The sequence below is a fragment of the Oncorhynchus nerka genome, linkage group LG25 (assembly GCF_034236695.1).
Source record: "Oncorhynchus nerka isolate Pitt River linkage group LG25, Oner_Uvic_2.0, whole genome shotgun sequence".
In the NCBI taxonomy this organism is placed as follows: domain Eukaryota; kingdom Metazoa; phylum Chordata; class Actinopteri; order Salmoniformes; family Salmonidae; genus Oncorhynchus; species Oncorhynchus nerka.
The window spans coordinates 12,961,485-12,980,819 of record NC_088420.1 but is presented as its reverse complement, the minus strand read 5'-3'; the positions used below and the strand labels follow the sequence as shown (position 1 = coordinate 12,980,819).

At 42.3% G+C, this 19,335-nt stretch overlaps 1 protein-coding gene across 8 annotated transcripts in view; it reads right to left on the bottom strand.

Moving 5' to 3' along the window:
* The window catches only part of LOC115116419 (dynamin-like 120 kDa protein, mitochondrial), an 86,868-nt gene extending 67,862 nt beyond the window's left edge, over positions 1 to 19,006 (bottom strand). For 4 of the 8 annotated variants that reach the window (XR_010461069.1, XM_065009566.1, XM_065009568.1 and 1 more), the window contains exons 1-6: positions 18,813 to 19,006; positions 17,785 to 18,103; positions 11,437 to 11,533; positions 10,643 to 10,759; positions 10,031 to 10,072; positions 8,543 to 8,631 (exon numbers count right to left, since the gene is read on the bottom strand). Coding sequence is in view for 7 of the 8 variants with exons in the window: in XM_065009566.1 (XP_064865638.1) it covers positions 8,543 to 8,631; positions 10,031 to 10,072; positions 10,643 to 10,759; positions 11,437 to 11,533; positions 17,785 to 18,103; positions 18,813 to 18,841 (693 nt within the window). In the remaining variant the exon portion in view is untranslated. Of the gene's footprint in view, positions 1 to 2,959; positions 3,356 to 8,542; positions 8,632 to 10,030; positions 10,073 to 10,642; positions 10,760 to 11,436; positions 11,534 to 17,784; positions 18,104 to 18,812 lie in introns of those variants that run through there. The other 4 variants (XM_065009569.1, XM_065009570.1, XM_065009571.1 and 1 more) reach the window with 3 other exon arrangements.
* Between the last annotated feature and the right edge of the window lie 329 nt (positions 19,007 to 19,335).

Here is a 19,335-nt window from a genome sequence, read left to right as displayed (position 1 = left end):
AGATGGGTCTGTTACTTGAACTCTGTGAAGCATTTATTTGCGCTGCAATCTGAGGTGCAGTTATTGAACTTATCCTCTGCAGCAGAGGTATCTCTGGGTCTTCCTTTCCTGTGGCGGTCCTCATGAGAGCCAGTTTTATCAGTGCTTGATGGCTTCTGCAACTGCACTTGAAGATACCTTCAAAGTTCTTGACATTTTCAGGATTGACTAAGCTTCATGTCTTAAAGTAATGATCGTTGTTTCTCTTCGCTTATTTGAGCTGTTCTTGCCATAATATGGACTTGGTCTTTTACCAAATAGGGCTATATTCTGTATACCACCCCTACCTTGTCACAACACAACTGATTGGCTCAAACGCATTAAGGAAAGAAATTCCACAAATTAACTTTTCACAAGGCACACCTGTTAATTGAAATGCATTCCAGGTGACTACCTCATGAAGCTGGTTGAGAGAACGCCATAAGTGTGCAAAGCTGTCATCAAGGCAAAGGGTGGCTATTTGAAGAACCTCAAAAGGGAAATATATTTTGTTTAACACTTTTTTGGTTACTACATGATTCCATGTGTTATTTCAAAGTTTTGATGTCTTCACTATTATTCTACAATGTAGAAAATAGTACAAATAAAGAAAAACCCTGGAATGAGTAGGTGTGTCCAAACTTTTGTCTGGTACTGTACACACAGACGAAAGACAGGGACTGCAGCTAAGGTGATTGTGCTAACTACTTGCAAATTGCATAACAGCATTCTGATTACGGAACTAAGAAGAAAGATCTAGTATTGATTCCTATATCATGATCTAGTCCTGTCCTGATCTAGTCCTGTACCTGATCTAGTCCCATCCCTGATCCAGTCCCTGATCTGATCTAGTCCTGATCCAGTCCTGATCTAGTCAAGTCCCTGATCTGATCTAGTCCCGATCCTGATCCAGTCCCTGACCTGATCTAGTCCTGATCCAGTCCTGATCTAGTCCCATCCCTGATCCAGTCCCTGATCTTCTCCTTTCCCCCTTCTGACGACCAGGTGGCGAATCGCATCTCTGCATGTCTGGCAGACATATCAGTGTGGATGACGGATCATCACCTCAAGCTGAACCTCGGCAAGACGGAGCTGCTCTTCCTCCCGGGAAGGACTGCCCGTTCCATGATCTCGCCATCACGGTTGACAACTCCATTGTGTCCTCGTCCCCGCGCTAAGAACCTTGGCGTGATCCTGGACAACACCCTGTCGTTCTCAAATAACATCAAGGCGGTGGCCCGTTCCTGTAGGTTCATGCTCTACAACATCTGACCCTGCCTCACACAGGAAGCGGCGCAGGTCCTAATCCAGGCACTTGTCATCTCCCGTCTGGATTACTGCAACTCGCTGTTGGCTGGGCTCCCTGCCTGTGCCATTAACCCCTACAACTCATCCAGAAGATGTTCACCTTCCCAAGTTCTCTCACGTCACCCCGCTCCTCCGCTCTCTCCATATCCGCTACAAGACCATGGTGCTTACGGAGCTGTGAGGGGAACGGCACCTCAGTACCTCCAGGCTCTGATCAGGCCCTACACCCAAACAATGGTGCGTTCATCCACCTCTGGCCTGCTCGCCTCCCACCACTGAGGAAGTACAGTTCCCGCTCAGCCCAGTCAAAACTGTTCGCTGCTCTGGCCCCCAATGGTGGAACAAACTCCCTCACGACGCCAGGACAGCGGAGTCAATCACCACCTTCCGGAGACACCTGAAACCCCACCTCTTTAAGGAATACCTAGGATAGGATAAAGTAATCCTTCTCCCCCTTAAAAGACCTAGGTTTAAAGTGGCTGTTCCACTGGATGTCATAAGGTGAAAGCACCAATTTGTAAGTCGCTCTGGATAAGAGCGTCTGCTAAATGACTTAAATGTAATGTAAATGATGATCTGATCTAGTCCTGATCCAGTCCTGATCTAGTCCCGTCCCTGATCTGATCTAGTCTCGATCCTGATCCAGACCCGTCCCTGATCTAGTCCCGATCCTGATCCAGTCCCTGATCTGATCTAGTCCTGATCCAGTCCTGATCTAGGTCTATAATTCAATTAGATTTCACTGTATAGCTGATATCCAGAGTTATTGCATAAGTTCCCTGCTGCATGGTGTGCTGTGTATCACTCCACTCCATGCAGTGTAGGTTAGCGGAGTGTTACGGGAGGAGCGTTTGGTCGCAGTCCAGCGGTTTACATGAGAGGGAGCCAGGGCTATGTTACTGTGGTACTGAACTGGCATGAGCGGATTCTGAGATTGCCAGGCATCAGACATGCCATTCCACCAGTGGAACACAAAATAGTGGAAGTTTGAGGGAGATGGCAGGGTACTATGTTTGGGTAGGCTGAATGAAGCAAGATGGCAATGTGTGCTATGTAGGCTAACTAACACAATGTAGGCTAACTAGCATATGTAGACTACCTTAATAATACAAAAACAGCTAGCCCAGAATCAAATAAACTGACAAGAACATTTTGGGAAAAGTGAAACAAAAGATGTGGTTAATTAAATAATTGCTACTTATCATTGCATTGTATTCAGCGACTGGAAACTAGCACTACACAATACGATCTGTTGTTAGTAGCATATAGCCTTGGCTATAAAAAGACTGGGAGAAATCAACAATGACCAGAGGTTGAATACAGTACACGACAGTGCCTTCTTGTCCACTTTTCATAAGTGAGCTAAAAAAACAGTTCTAGGCTTGCTCAATGCTACCAATCCAAACGACATATGACCATAGCAATTCCATCCACCAATTTCATAAACAGTACACTTATAGGATTACCCGGGCAAATTTCCATTAGTCTGAATTTGAACGGCTGGGGGTTTGTCCTTCTTGAGGAGGGTGGGTGGCTTTGGGTGCGGTTCTACCGTTTACGTTCAGACGGGGGCTTCTACAAGTGAGTGCTGGGTGTTGGTGTGGGGCTCATGCCAGTTCAGTAGGACCTTCACCTTGCCTTTCTGCCGTGGGGGGCTGGGGCTCGGGGAGCTGGCTGGGATTGGCTCGGGTATCTGGCGCGGCGGCAGGCTCAGAGGTGGAGGCGGCGGTGGAGACAGGCGCAGGGGTGGGCTGTGGGCGGGCTCTAGGCTTGGCTGTGCGTTATTGGCTGTGGAGGCCTGCCTGACCTCGTCCTCAGCCTGCTGGATCTGCTGCTGTATGAGAAAGAGCTCGTCGAGCAGACCCTGAGGGACGTCACAGTGAGAGAGAGGCAGGAGCAACACAGCCATCAACACAACGTACTGTACCCGTCATTCAAGCAACACACTAACCCAACCAACCAGGCTTTGGGTTGTCTATGCCCAATCTATGCCCACAGGGTCATCATCATAGGACCTCTATGGTCAAAATTCTGTCACTGAATCCATGTCTAGGACTATATCTTGCCACCATCAGCGGTACCCAACAGTCAGGCTTTCTCTGTCACAGACTCCAGAACAGTCAGGAGACTGAAAGCGGAAGAGGCAACAGATACCACAACCAGTGTCTCGCAGCCAGTGGCACAAGTGGGTAAGATTCTGTACAGTTTCTTAGCAGTCCTCCATAGTGTCCACTGCTATGGCTTTTATAGTAATACTAAAACAACTGATGCCTACCAACTTACACAATGATCATGCTATTCGACGCAATGAAAATATGACACATGAACACTGGAAAACGGTCTTAATATTCAACAGGTTTTAGGATAATGTAGATGTGGAGACATTATTGAATTTCAGATAAACTACTAAAATAATTGCTGATTTAAAAAAAAGTAATATAATCACCGTAAAAATTGTGGGATGATGGTCAGTAATCATACAATTAAATGATGTGCTAAAATCAGCCTGATGATAAACGAAGCTAGCTACACAGGGAAGAGGGTTTTAAAATTCCAGTAACATTATTAACATCCCTGGGTTTTTCAGAAATCCCAGTTGGAAGATTTGACGGAATCAGAAGGGAATAAGCAGGAAATCTGTGAATCTTCAAACCACCATTTCTGGGAAAACTGGAAAAGTTACAGTCGCAGAATGTTGCAACCCCTAGCAGGGAATGAGTGATCTGTCGGGATGGAGCAGGAAGCTTGCTGAAGCCCAGGGGAAGATGAGCAAAGCCACAGTCCAATGATCCTCAACTCATCCCTCTCCCTTGGTTTTAGCTGCCCAATGAACAGTACATCCAAAAACTGAGGCAACTGTTTATATTGAGAGACTTTCCAAACATGTCTGAAGCAGGGTTGGGGTCCATGTGTTTTATCTCAGTCCATTCAGGTAATTAATAGAAATTCTATATCAAACTCATTCATTTAAAATACAAATAAACATTGGCTGAGTTGAGACAAAATTGACCCCAACTCAGGAATCAAGTTGATCTATGATAATGTTTTTCCATGTTTGGGACCACTGCTTAAGTCTGAAACATGTTCCTCTTAAAGTCACCGGAGTTCAACAGTGTGAAAGGTTGAAAAGTGTAAAACAACATTAAAAGCAGGACTACTCCACTGAACATGGAGACAACCGTGTAAGAGCCCTTGAGAGGAGAGGAACAAGACAAAATGGATGAACTGAGAAGAGAACAGAACAGAACAGAAATGGATGCAAAACAGTGTCATGGTTCAGAAGCTAAAGAGCATTATGTCTTGAATGCAGCATAAGGCTTCTGGAAAAAACAAACACATGGAGAAGCATGAGATGAAAAAGCAATGGCAAATATCCTCATATGTACGTATAGCAGTAGCCTGTATTCATATTCTACCGATGAAGTTACAGAATGTAAGGTCAAGCACTGAACTTTCAAAAAATTATACATGGATCGTTCTAACACAAGAAAGAAGAATATTACCGACAGCATACAAATGCACAAGAGAAAGACTGGCACAGTAGAATGAAACTCGGTCCTACAGAGTACAAATGTCGAAGAAAACCATTGGTCCAAACCTCATGTCTCTATTATAATCTGTTAAGTTATTGGAGTTTTTACCCCTGTAGGATGGCCAGAACTCGTCATCTTTATTCTTTATTCTCGAATCCGTAGGTCATAAAACAATATAGATATGGATTTTGAGAAATGTAGTATTTTCATATTTTAGTAAACGCTTTTCATATTAAAATGAGAAATTCCTGTTATTTTTCAAAGATTTCTCACAAAAACATGCGTATCTCTGAAATGTCAACAGAGCATCGAATGTACAAGCTTTTCATTTTCCTTTACATTTAATTCAACTCGTGTTGCACGAACCCGAGTGGCACAGCGGTCTAAGGCACGACATCTCAGTGCTAGAGGCGTCACTACAGACGCCCTGGTTCGAATCCAAGCTGTATCACAACTGGCCGTGATTGGGAGCGCCGTAGGGCGGCGCACAATTGGCCCGGCGTCATCCGGGTTTGGCCGTTGTAAGCCGCCATTGTAAATAAGAATTTGTTCTTAACAGATTTGCCTAGTTAAAACAAAAACGCCAAATTAGCTTTTTGCAAACTGCAGAAACAGCTTTAAAGACGACCACCACTAACAGGTAAAATCCTCAAAAGTAGCTGCAAGAAAGCTGAACCACTCAACAGAGCTCGGTATTTATTATCGGATGTATTAAGTTACGAAATCCGACTTTTTGGATCTACTGTTAATTAAAATGTTCAAGTCCGGGCTCTGGCTGGGCCACTCAAGGACATTCGGAGACTGGTCCCGAAGCTACTCTTGCGCTGTCTTGGCTGTGTGCTTCGGGTCATTGTCCTGTTGGAAGGTGAACTTGAGCCCCAGTCTGAGGTCCTGAGCACTCTGGAGCAGGTTTTCATCAAGGATCTCTCTGTACTTTGCTCCGTTCACCTTTCCCTCGATCCTGACTATTCTTCCGGTCCCTGCAGATAAAAAAAACTTTCCCTCAGCATGATGCTGCCACCACCATGCTTCACCGTAAGGATGGTGCCAGGTTTCCTCCAGATGTGACACTTGGTATTGAGGCCAAAGAGATCAATCTTGGTTTCATCAGACCAGAGAACCTTGTTTCTCATGGTCTGAGAGTCCTTTAGGTTCCTTTTGGCAAACCCCAAGCGGGCTATCATGTGCCCTTTACTGAGGAGTGGCTTCCGTCTGGCCACTCTACCATAAAGGCCTGATTGGTGGAATGCTGCAGAGATGGCTGTCCTTCTGGAAGGTTCTCCCATCTCCAGAGGAACTCTGGAGCTCTGTCACCTCCCTGACCAAGGCTCTTCTCCCCCGATTGCTGTTTGGCTGGGCGGCCAGCTCTAGGAAGTGTCTTCTATTTAAGAATGATGGAGGCCACTGTGTTCTTTGGAACCTTCAATGCTGCAGAAATGTTTTGGTGCCCTTCCCCAGATCTGTGCCTCGACACAATCCTGTCCTATCTCTAGGGACAATTCAATTGGTTTTTGCTCTGACATGCAATGTCAACTGTGACACCTTATATAGACAGGTTTGCCAAATCATATCCAACCAATTGAATTTAGCACAGGTGAACTCCAATCAAGTTGTAGAAACATCAAGATTGCTCAATGAAAACAAGACTCACCTGAATTCAATTTCAAGTCTCATAGCAAAGGGTCTGAATACTTAAGTAAATAAGGAGTGTTTTTAAAAAATGTAATACATTGGCAAAAATGCCTAAAAACCTGTTTTTTGCTTTGTCATTATGGGGTAGTGTGTAGGGAAACATTTTTAAAAAATCAATTTTAGAATAAGGCTGTAACATAACAAAAAGTCAAGGGGTCTGAATACTTTCCGAATGCACTGTATAGGCAATCAGTCAGGACTGTGGTCAATCCCAAAATGATGTGAAATTCAGTTAATGATTTAAAAAATAACCCTTTACCTCAAGGAGTTTGAATCCAAGACCTGAATTTCACTTAATTTTCCAAATTGACTGGAACTGAAATGGCATTTCCATTGAGCCAAACTGCCAACTTCAAAAAGCAGTAGTCTGCTGATGAGGGTGAGCTACAGTGGGGCAAAAAAGTATTTAGTCAGCCACCAATTATGCAAGTTCTCCCACTTAAAAAGATGAGATAAGCCTGTGATTTTCCTCATAGTTGAAGTGTACCTATGACAGACAAAATGAGAAAAGAAAATCCAGAAAATCACATTGTAGGATTTTTAATGAATTTATTTGCAAATTATGGTGGAAAATAAGTATTTGGTCAATTACAAAAGTTTCTCAATACTTTGTTATATACCCTTTGTTGGCAATGACAGAGGTCAAACGTTTTCTGTAAGTCTTCACAAGGTTTTCACACACTGTTTGCTGGTATTTTGTCCCATTCCTCCATGCAGATCTCCTCTAGAGCAGTGATGTTTTGGGGCTGTTGCTGGGCAACAAGGACTTTAAACTCCCTCCAAAGATTTTCTATGGGGTTGAGATCTGGAGACTGGCTAGGCCACTCCAGGACCTTGAAATGGGCGGTGTGTTTGGGATCATTGTCATGCTGAAAGACCCAGCCACGTTTCATCTTCAATGCCCTTGCCGATGGAAGGAGGTTTTCACTCAAAATCTCACGATACATGGCCCCATTCATTCTTTCCTTTACACGGATCAGTCGTCCTGGTCCCTTTGCAGAAAAACAGCCCCAAAGCATGATGTTTCCACCCCCATGCTTCACAGTAGGTATGGTGTTCTTTGGATGCAACTCAGCATTTTTTGTCCTCCAAACACGACGAGTTGAGTTTTTACCAAAAAGTTATATTTTGGTTTCATCTGACCATATGACATTCTCCCAATCTTCTTCTGGATCATCCAAATGCTCTCTAGCAAACTTCAGACGGGCCTGGACATGTACTGGCTTAAGCAGGGGGACACGTCTGGCACTGCAGGATTTGAGTCCCTGGCGGCGTAGTGTGTTACTGATGGTAGGCTGTTACTTTGGTCCCAGCTCTCTGCAGGTCATTCACTAGGTCCCCCCGTGTGGTTCTGGGATTTTTGCTCACCATTCTTGTGATAATTTTGACACCACGGGGTGAGATCTTGTATGGGGGAGATTATCAGTGGTCTTGTATGTCTTCCATTTCCTAATAATTGCTCCCACAGTTGATTTCTTCAAACCAAACTGCTTACCTATTGCAGATTCAGTCTTCCCAGCCTGGTGCAGGTCTACAATTTTGTTTCTGGTGTCCTTTGACAGCTCTTTGGTCTTGGCCATAGTGGAATTTGGAGTGTGACTGTTTGAGGTTGTGGACAGGTGTCTTTTATACTGATAACAAGTTCAAACAGGTGCCATTAATACATGTAATGAGTGGAGGACAGGGGAGCCTCTTAAAGAAGAAGTTACAGGTCTGTGAGAGCCAGAAATCTTGCTTGTTTGTAGGTGACCAAATACTTATTTTCCACCATAATTTCCAAATAAATTCATTAAAAATCCTACAATGTGATTTTCTGGATTTTTTTCCCTCATTTTGTCTGTCATAGCTGAAGTGTACCTATGATGAAAATTACAGGCCTCTCTCATCTTTTTAAGTGGGAGAACTTGCACAATTGGTGGCTGACTAAATACTTTTTTGCCCCACTGTATATGCCACAGGGAGTGAGGGTGAGCTAGTCAGAGCATACTTGCCTTCCTAAACTGCTTGCCACTGGCCTCTGTTGTGGCCGTAACTGGGGCATCTGTGGCAGATTTCACTGGAGTGTCCCCAGGGGCTTCGGCTAGGAGACATAAACAGCACAAAGCATGAGAAAAACCACGAGGTTACACCACGCATCATCGATAACAGTTTATTAGCAAAAAGCAGTAATGAGTGAAAAGTATTGGCATGCCCAACATTAGAGAGGACTCTATCTACCATCTATGCCCCAGGTCAGAACCCGCATGATGGAATCTCAAAGGTTTGGAAAATATTGCTGACAATAACATTTGGGAGCTTGTGCTTTTCATTGGCTCTCTGACCAGTTATGTCTGATATGGTACTATAAAATAATGACAATGAAATCATTCATTAATTGGCAAACCCTTACACAGTGCTGTTATGAAAGACGTTTCTCTCCTGTACAACGCAGCTTGGAGTTGCGAGGTGCTACAGAGCCAGCTGGACCAGCAGCAAACATTCACTTGGTACATATTTATATACTTCCCTTCAGAACATCATGGAACAATCCTTCATCCAGCCAATGAAAGACCTGTCAATAACAAGCCTCACAACTACAGTACTATGTCCCAAATGGCACCCTATTCCCTACATTTCCTATATAGTGCCCTAAATTTGGCCAGATACATATGGGGCCTTGGTCAAAAGTAGTGCACTACATAGGGAATAGGGCGCCACTTAAGACACAACCCAGGAATACACCTATTATTTTAGCAAGTCAAAGAAGAGGTATGGATGGACTTCAAGATGTTTCCATCTATCATAGACAGATGTATTTTCCAAACATTTGAGAAGCATCAGCTACCAGCAGACAAGGAGAGCCCTCCGAGACGAGGACTATCCTCCCATCATGTAAGTAGAAGGGGAGAGAGACCAAAGAGGCCAGGCAAGCCAGGGAGAAAGTAGGAGGAACTTGGAAATCAAAAGGAGGAAATAACACACAAGTAGAACAGACAAATGCCACAGTCAGATGAAACCAAACCCAAAGGAGAGGATGCAGTGGATCTGTTGTTGAAACCACTGTGGACCACAAGATCGACAGCATCACATCCAATTCATTCCAAATACATCCTATTCAGTGGTCAACTTTGGTTCAGAGAAAGTGTTGAGGAATTTGATTATATAAGACAGTGAAAAAATGTCAATCTGATATCAACAATATGATGTAAGAATATATCCTGTACATCAATTAAAGACTATGTCAATCTAAGCATTCTCTCCACCCAAAAAAACAAATCCTCCCATCAATAATTTGTCATGGGTGTCTGAAACAGCAGCATCATCGGATAAAGACAACGAGTTGGTAGTCTAGAAGCCAATCGTGTTGGGTTTGGAGGTCCCCATCTAAGAGCACTGGACAACGTCTGTGGCTCCAAAGCACTACTAAACAGGGTGCTGCCGCACACACGCCAATGTTGGGTATTCAAACAGCACCAGGACGGAGTGTAGGGGATACACACCTAACAACAAACGCTGACCAGAAGCTCCTTTAATACCAACACCTGTGAAGAACGCAGAGGGGGAGAAGGAAAGAACACAAAACAAATCAAAAGACTGAAGCAAAGGGGTTGGAGCAGGGTCAAGGGTCACTGCAGGGTACATGTTTCAAGGCCCTGCTGTGAGCTTGATGTCATGGCTGCATCCTGCAAGTCCAGAGTCAGATACCATTGGCTACGTGTGCAATCTGGGCATGTTATTGTGATACTACTAATAATGCAGAATAGCTCATTGGGAAAGTTAAAAGTGATTGCAACTGACAGTACGTTAGCGAAAATCGAAATGTATTTTTTTGCTGAAAAGTATGAAGGTAGATTGCTAGGTAATGCAGGTATGAATCGACAAAAGAAGCTCACTTCAAATTTAGATTACCAATGACAGAAATGTTTCTACCACTTGAAGCAGCTGCAAATTGCTATTCTAGGTTCACAAAGCTCAAGATGTTTATTCATCACTTTTGCCACTTGTTCAAAAAAATATATACAATCCTGGCCAAAAAGAGTTTAGTAACTGCTTTGTCTGACACAGCCTCCATAACGGCTATCTATTTCTTAATCTGACAAGACTGTACTCACCGGTGAAGAGGATGCTCTTGAGAAAGGTGAAGTTCTCTCCTATCTTATCTAAATCGGGTAACTCTGGTAGAAACTTGGCAATCTCCACTAACTCAGGCAGCATTTTGGTTAGTTTATCTGTGTGCAGAAGACAAATGCGATAGGGTAGGTGGAGTTTATCCTTTGAACATGAGAATCAAATGAAACAAACTGAGCAGCCTTAACAGAAAGACAGCACTGGCTCAGCCCAAATACTACATACAATTCACGTCAGATTAACCACACACACACTACACTGATTAACAGGAATTAAACCAACATGACAAGTTATTTAACAGTGGTAAATCTATATACGAATTTTAGGTACACAGGCTTCTATTCTAACGAGTCATTTCATGTTTTTTTTTTTTTGCATATGTGTTTCTTCGACCCACCTAAATCCAAACAGTAAAACAAATCCAAATATTTCAGGGGCATTGAAAAACATTTTAAGTGTAAAGTGAAACAGACAGAAAGTACCCCCAAAAAAGACAATGGATCTATATATTTTTTTAATAACATATTTGAGACCTAACAATCACCAAAATAAAGCTAGACAGTCAAGGAGAATCTAAAACTCCAGAAATGATGCATTCAGGAGTTTTTTTTGTGATAGCATGAGGCCCCCACTGATTTAGTTATGTTTTAGTCACTCAGCATAAGAACATGGCATTAAGCCATGGACAAATGAGTAGAAAGGAGGGCCACTAAATGTTCCAGTCGAACGACACACCTACTGCCACCTAAGACCCATTTGATCCAGAAACAAATCTCACCTAGGTCAATTTGTTTACTCATCTCCCAGAAGAAATCGGGTATTACCCAATTGTATTCATCCATATCAGGCAGCATATCCTTCCACTCCTCATAGGTCTGGAAGAACAGAAGAGACGTGGCATTTCAATCACATACATGGTCAACTTACAATTTTTGTTGTGATAATGGGAAAACAAATGACCTCAGTTAAAGATTAACAACAACAATATTTCAAGGGATGGGTTAGGGTACAATAATTGGACATAGAGTACATTTGTTAAGTATTCAGACTAGAGGTCGACCGATTATGATTTTTCAACGCCGATACCGATTATTGGAGGGCCAAAAGGGCCGATACCAATTAATCAACCGATTTTTATTTATTTATTTGTAATAATGACAATTACAACAATACTGAATGAACACTTATTTTTTACTTAATACATCAATAAAAATCTATTTAGCCTCAAATAAATAATGAAGCATGTTCAATTTGGTTTAAATAATGCAAAAACAAAGTGTTGGAGAAGTAAAAGTGCAATATGTGCCATGTAAAAAAGCTAACGTTTAAGTTCCTTGCTCAGAACATGAGAACATATGAAAGTTGGTGGTTCCTTTTAACATGAGACTTCACAATCCAGTGTTAATCTGCAATATTGTAATTATTCGCCTACCTCCTCATGCCTTTTGCACACATTGTATATAGACTCCCCTTTTTTCTCTACTGTGTTATTGACTTGTTAATTGTTTACTCCATGTGTAACTCTGTGTTGTCTGTTCACACTGCTATGCTTTATCTTGGCCAGGTCGCAGTTGCAAATGAGAACCTGTTCTCAACTAGCCTACCTGGTTAAATAAAGGTGAAATAAAAAAATAAATAAAAAAATATTCCAAGGTAAGAGATTTTAGGTTGTAGTTAATATAGTATTTATAGGACTATTTCTCTCTATACCATTTGTATTTCATATACCTTTGACTATTGGATGTTCTTATAGGCACTATAGTATTGCCAGTGTAACAGTATAGCTTCCGTCCCTCTCCACGCCCCTACCTGGGCTCAAACCAGGAACACATCGACAACAGCCACCCTCGAAGCATCGTTACCCATCGCTCCACAAAAGTTGCGGCCCTTGCAGAGCAAAGGGAACAACTACTCCAAGTCTCAGAGCGAGTGACGTTTGAAACGCTATAAGCGCGCACCCCGCTAACTAGCTAGCCATTTCACATCGGTTACACCAGCCATTAGGCTGATAGGCTTGAAGTCATAAACAGCGCTCTGCTTGCGAAGAGCTGCTGGCAAAATGCACAAAAGTGCTGTTTGAAAGAATGCTTACGAGCCTACTGCTGCCTACTATCGCTCAAGTCAGACTGCTCTATCAAATCATAGACTTAATTATAACATAACACACAGAAATACGAGCCTTTGGTCATTAATATGGTCGTATCCGGAAACTATCATTTCGAAAGCAAAAAGTGTATTATTTCAGTGAAATATGGAATCGTTCGGTATTTAATCTCACGGGTGGCATCCCTAAATCTAAAAATTGTTGTTACATTGCACAACCTTCAATGTTATGTCATAATTACGTAAAATTCTGGCAAATAAGTTTGCAACAAGCCAGGCTGCCCAGACTGTTGCATATACCCTGATTCTGCGTGCAAAGAACGCAAGAGAAGTGACACAATATCACCTGGTTAATATTGCCTGCTAACCTGGATTTATTTTAGCTAAATATGCAGGTTTAAAAATATATACTTCTGTGTATTGATTTTAAGAAAGTCATTGATGTTTATGGTTAGGTACAGTAGTCCAATGATTGTGCATTTTTCGCAAATGCGCTTTTGTTAAATCATCCCCCAGCGTTGCATTGATTATATGCAACGCAGGACACGCTAGATAAACTAGTAATATCATCAACCCTGTGTAGTTATAACTAGTGCTTATGATTGATTGATTGTTTTTTATAAGTGAAGTTTAATGCTAGCTAGCAACTTACCTTGGCTTCTACTGCATTCACGTAACAGGCAGGCTCCTCGTGGAGTGCAATGTAATCAGGTGGTTAGAGCGTTGGACTAGTTAACTGTCAGGTTGAAAGATTATATCCCCCGAGCTGACAAGGTACAAATCTGTCCTTCTGTCCCTGAACAAGGCAGTTAACCCACCGTTCCTAGGCTGTCATTGAAAATAAGAATGTGTTCTTAACTGACTTGCCTAGTTAAAGAAAGTATAAAATATATATATATATATATTTTTTTTAAATCCGCAAAATCAGCACCCAAAAATACCGATTTCCGATTGTTATGAAAACTTGAAATCGGCCCTGATTAATCGGCCATTCCGATTAATCGGTCGACCTCTAATTCAGACCCCATCCTTTTTTCCACATTTTGTTACGTTTTATTCTAAAATTGATTAAATACATGTTTTCCATCATCAACCTACACACAATACCCCATAATGACAAAGTAAAAACATGTTTTTAAACATTTTTATGAAATAAAACAGAAATACCTTATTTACACAAGTATTCAGACCCTTTTCTATGAGACTTTAAATTGAGCTCAGGTGCATCCTGTTTCCATTGATCATCCTTGAGATGTTTCTACAACTTGATTTGAGTCCACCTGTGCCTAAATTCAAGTGACTGGACATGATTTGGAAAGGCACACACCTGTCTGTATAAGGTCCCACAGTTCACAGTGCATTTCTGTGCAAAAACCAAGCCATGAGGTCGAAGGAATTGTCCATAGAGCTCTGAGGCAGGATTGTGTCAAGGCAAAGATCTAGGGAAGGGTACCAAAAAATGTCTGCAGCATTGAATGTTCCAAAGAACAGTGGCCTCCATGAATCTTAAATGGAAGAAGTTTGGAACCACCAAGACTCTTTCTAGACTTGGCCGCCCGACCAAATTGAGCAATCGGGGGAGAAGGACCTTGATCAGGGAGGTGACCAAGAACCCATTGGTCACTCTGACAAAGCTCCAGAGTTCCTCTGTGGAGATCAGAGAACCTTCCAGGTTTCCTCCAAATGTGACGGGCCTGATTGCAGCACTCAACCAATCAGGCCCTCATTATAGTGGCCAGGCGGAAGTCACTCCTCAGTAAAGGGCACATGACAGCTCTCTTGGAGTTTGCCAAAAGGCACCTAAAGGACTCTCAGACCATGAGAAACAAGATTCTCTGGTCTGATGACACCAAGATTGAACTCTATTGCCTGAATGCCAAGCGTCACATTTGGAGGAAACCGGCACCATCCCTACGGTGAAGCATGTTGGTGGCAGCATCATGCTGTGGGGATGTTTTTCAGCGGCAAGAAATGGGAGACTAGTCAGGATAGAGGGAAAGACGAACGGAGAGATCCTTGATGAAAGCCTACTCCAGAGAACTCAGGACCTCAAACTGGGGCTCAAGTTCACCTTCCAACAGAACACCCCCCGAAGCACACAGCCAAGACAACGCAGGAGTGGCCTCGGGACAAGTCTCTGAATGTCCCCAGAGGCCAGTCTTGAACCTGATGGAACATCTCTAGAGACCTGACAAAAGCTGTGCAGCAATGCTCCCCATCTAACCTGACATAAATTTAAAGGCTCTACAGAGAATGAGAGAAACTCCCCAAATACAGGTGTGCCAAACTTGTAATGTCATGCCCAAGAAGACTTGATGCTGTAATCGCTGCCAAAGGTGCTTCAACAAAGTACAGAGTAAAGGGTCTGAATACTGAATACAATCAAGTTGTAGAAACTTCAAGGATTATCAATGGAAACAGGAAGCACCTGAGCTCAAGTTCAATTTCGAGTCTAATAGAAAAGGGTCTGAATACTTATGTAAATAAGGTATTTCTGTTTTATTTTATAAATGTGTATAAAAACCTGTTTTTACTTTATCACTATGGGGTATAGTGTGTAGTTTGAGGGAAAACATTTTTAAAATCCATTTTAGAATAAAGCTGGAACAAAAAGTGGAAAAAGTCAAGAGGTCTGAATACTTTTCGAATGCACTGTATTTCCCATTCTAAGTGACATGAAAGGCTTAACTCTTCGGTAAAACAACCCTTGTGTTTTCCTCTATGATGTATGAGTCTGGGCTAAAAAACAGAGGTGTGAGGGGTCTAGACTAGAGGTCGACCGATTAATCGGAATGGCAGATTTAATTAGGGCCGATTTCAAGTTTTCATAACAATCGGAAATCTGTATTTTTGGGCGCCGATTTCCATGTTTTGTATTTTATACCTTTATTTAACCAGGCAAGTCAGTTAAGAACACATTCTTATTTTCAATGGCAGCCTAGGAACGGTGGGTTAACTGCCTTGGTCAGGGGCAGAACGACAGATTTTCACCTTGTCAGCTCGGGGGATCCAATCTTGCAAACTCACAGTTAAGGGCGGCAGGGTAGCCTAGTGGTTAGAGCGTTGGACTAGTAACCGGAAGGTTGCAAGTTCAAATCCCCGAGCTGACAAAGTACAAATCTGTCGTTCTGCCCCTGAACAGGCAGTTAACCCACTGTTCCTAGGCCGTCATTGAAAATAAGAATTTGTTCTTAACCGACTTGCCTAGTTAAATAAAGGTAAAATAAAAAATAAATAAAAAACTAGTCCAACGCTCTAACCATTGCACTCCACGAGGAGCCTGCCTGTTACGTGAATGCAGTAGAAGCCAAGGTAAGTTGCTAGCTAGCATTAAACTTATCTTATAAAAAACAATCAATCAATCATAATCACTAGTTATAACTACTAATCCAGGTTAGCAGGCAATATTAACCAGGTGAAATTGTGTCATTTCTCTTGCGTTCTTCGCACGCAGAATCAGGGTATATGCAACAGTCTGGGCAGCCTGGCTCATTGCGAACTTATTTGCCAGAATTTTACGTAATTATGATATAACATTGAAGGTTGTGCAATGTAACAAGAATATTTAGACTTAGGGATGCCACCCGTTAGATAAAATACCGAATGGTTCCGTTTTTCACTGAAATAATAAACGTTTTGTTTTCGAAATGATAGTTTCCGGATTCGACCATATTAATGACCAAAGGCTCGTATTTCTGTGTGTTATTATGTTATAATTAAATCCGATTTGATAAAGCAGTCTGACTGAGCAGCAGCAGGCTCGTAATCATTCATTCAAACAGCACTTTCGTGCATTTTGCCAGCAGCTCTTCGCAAGCACAGTGCTGTTTATGACTTCAAGCTTATCAGCCTAATGGCTGGTGTAACCGATGTGAAATGGCTAGCTAGTTAGCTGGGTGTGCGCTAATAGCGTTTCAAACGTAATTCGCTCTGAGACTTGGAGTAACGATTCTTCGAGGGTGGCTGTTGTCGATGTGTTCCTGGTTCGAGCCCAGGTAGGGGCGAGGAGAGGGTCGGAAGCTATACTGTTACACTGGCAATACTATAGTGCCCATAAGAACATCCAATAATCAAAGGTATATGAAATACAAATGGTATAGAGGGAAATAGTCCTATAATTCCTATAATAACTACAACCTAAAACTTCTTACCTGGGAATATTGAAGTCTCATGTTAAAAGAACCACCAACTTTCATATATTTTCATGTTCTGAGCAAGGAGCTTAAACGTTAGCTTTCTTACATGGCACATATTGCACTTTTACTTTCATCTCCAACACTTTGTTTTTGCATTATTTAAACCAAATTGAACATGTTTCATTATTTATTTGAGGCTAAATGGATGTTATTGATGTATTATATTAAGTTAAAATAAGTGTTCATTCAGTATTGTTGTAATTGTCATTATTACAATTTTTTTTTTTAAATAAGTTAAATCGGTATCTGCTTTTTTGGTCCTCAAATAATCGGTATCGGCATTGAAAAATCATAATCGGTCGACCTCTAGTCTAGACACATCTAGCCTATATACAAGATCAACTTCAACAGAATCATGTGTAAATATTGTCCATATAGTGAAAGGGTTTTGAGAGCTCGTAAGGGAATCTCATCTGTGCTGGCAGTCTGGCATAAACACATACCCTAGCAGAGCGCCAATCAAATGTATAGTAAGTCACCTCTGTTCCACTGGGAGTGGAGGTAAGTAGGGTGACTCGTACATTAGGATTAGAAAAGCAGCACTCAAAGCCAATATCACTTAAGCACAGTGTGAACGGCAGTAAACCACCCATGTGTTTGTTACTCTCACTGCGCTTACCAAGCAGGTCCAGCCAATTAGAGATCAGAGCGCCAACTGGTATTTAGAAGAGAGATGCACTTGTATCATGTGTCTTAAGTCTAACAGACAAGTAAAACAGCTTCTTTCGAACAACATTATGGGGCAGTAACCTGGCTCCGGCTATACGTGTCTGGGAAACTGGCCATTACCATTCAACTCTCTCTCCTCTACCTCAAATGTACTGTACCTTCTTAGCGGTATAACCGCCTCCCACTGCTGAGCCCAGCAGAATGTACCGGAGCTTCAGCAGCCTGGAGGCCAGGCGGAGCATCCAAAAGTTGCGGTGCTGCTGGTAGCGCCAGCCGCCGTGACCGCCCGGGGGAGGCTTGGGGGGCTGCATGGGCAGCCGGGACATGGAGGTGAAGTGGCGGGCTGCCGAGCGGTGCGGGGGGGTGACACTGGCGTTGTACCGGTGGTGGATGGCACGAGACAGAGGGTGCAGCTTCTGTAAGGGCATCCTGAACCTCACCCCCATGTTGGGGGAGACCAGGTTTCTGCAGGCCATGCTGAGAGGACAGAGACATGGAGAAAACGTGTCAGGGATTTAGACCCACAAGCAACATTAACACTGTACCTTCTGTAGACATCAGGTGTGATGAGTAGAACGATTGATCGTATACTGTACAGTACAACATGATGAACAACAACGGCATGATAGTGTTGATTGAATGGTGTACAAATAACGTTAGTTAGCTACAGTAGCTGCACATCTGCCTGGCTAAATACAGTAACGTTGCTTTTTTTTATAGCTAAAATGCATCGTTAACGTACAATGTCAACCTTTTGTTTCGCAGATAATTACCTAACACACACACAATCGAGCTGACCACTTGATATCAGTGATTCCAATTTGTTTAACACCAAGCTAATGTCTAGCTAACTAACTGTTATCGTTACCTTCTTGAACATCATCAAGCGTAATAACAACCTTTTCGTAGCCAGCCTCTAGGCAACAAGCAACTTAACTAAGCTAACGTTAGCAAGACGGTCATGTAATTAGGAGAATTACAAAATTGTCATCAACTAGCTATTGCTGTTAAGTCAATCAATGAATGATGCATAAATTATCTAGCTGGCATTGTGGTCAACATTTCTAGCTAGTTATCTCTATATAGCACAGCGAGAAACACCGTCCTCATGCCCAGATAGCTACTGTTAGATAGCGACTGGCTATCTATTTATCTAGTTAGCCGAAAATATTGTTACCCTACTTACCAGGCCACTGCGCTTCCAACTCGTAACATAATGCTATTACCAACAACGGGTAAATGAAAATGTGTTATAAATTCGCGCTCACGTACAATTCAAATCATTTTTACAGAGGGTACACATTGGTTAATAACTTGCTAACTAAAAAGGACACAGCATGAAATCGGAATGACATGTCTGCTTGCTGGAAACGAGTCCAACCTCCAAATCAGCACTGACAAAACTGTCTATGGTGCTTCAAGTTCCTACACGGTATCTCAGTCACGTCAATAGTAATGTTCTCTAATTTGTCAACATATAGCTAAATCAAATGGATAAATTATGATTGAAAAAATATATAGTAAGAATTTCCACACTGTAGCCTAATCAGACTAAAAATACAATGTTGTCTTAATTGTTCTACCATGGACGCTGTAGACCTCACAAAACTGTGTAATTAACCCACTCAAATGCTTGAGGGCATAACAAACTGCACACATCCACTACTAATTATCTGTGGTGTGGATGGTCTAATAATGCACAATGTCAA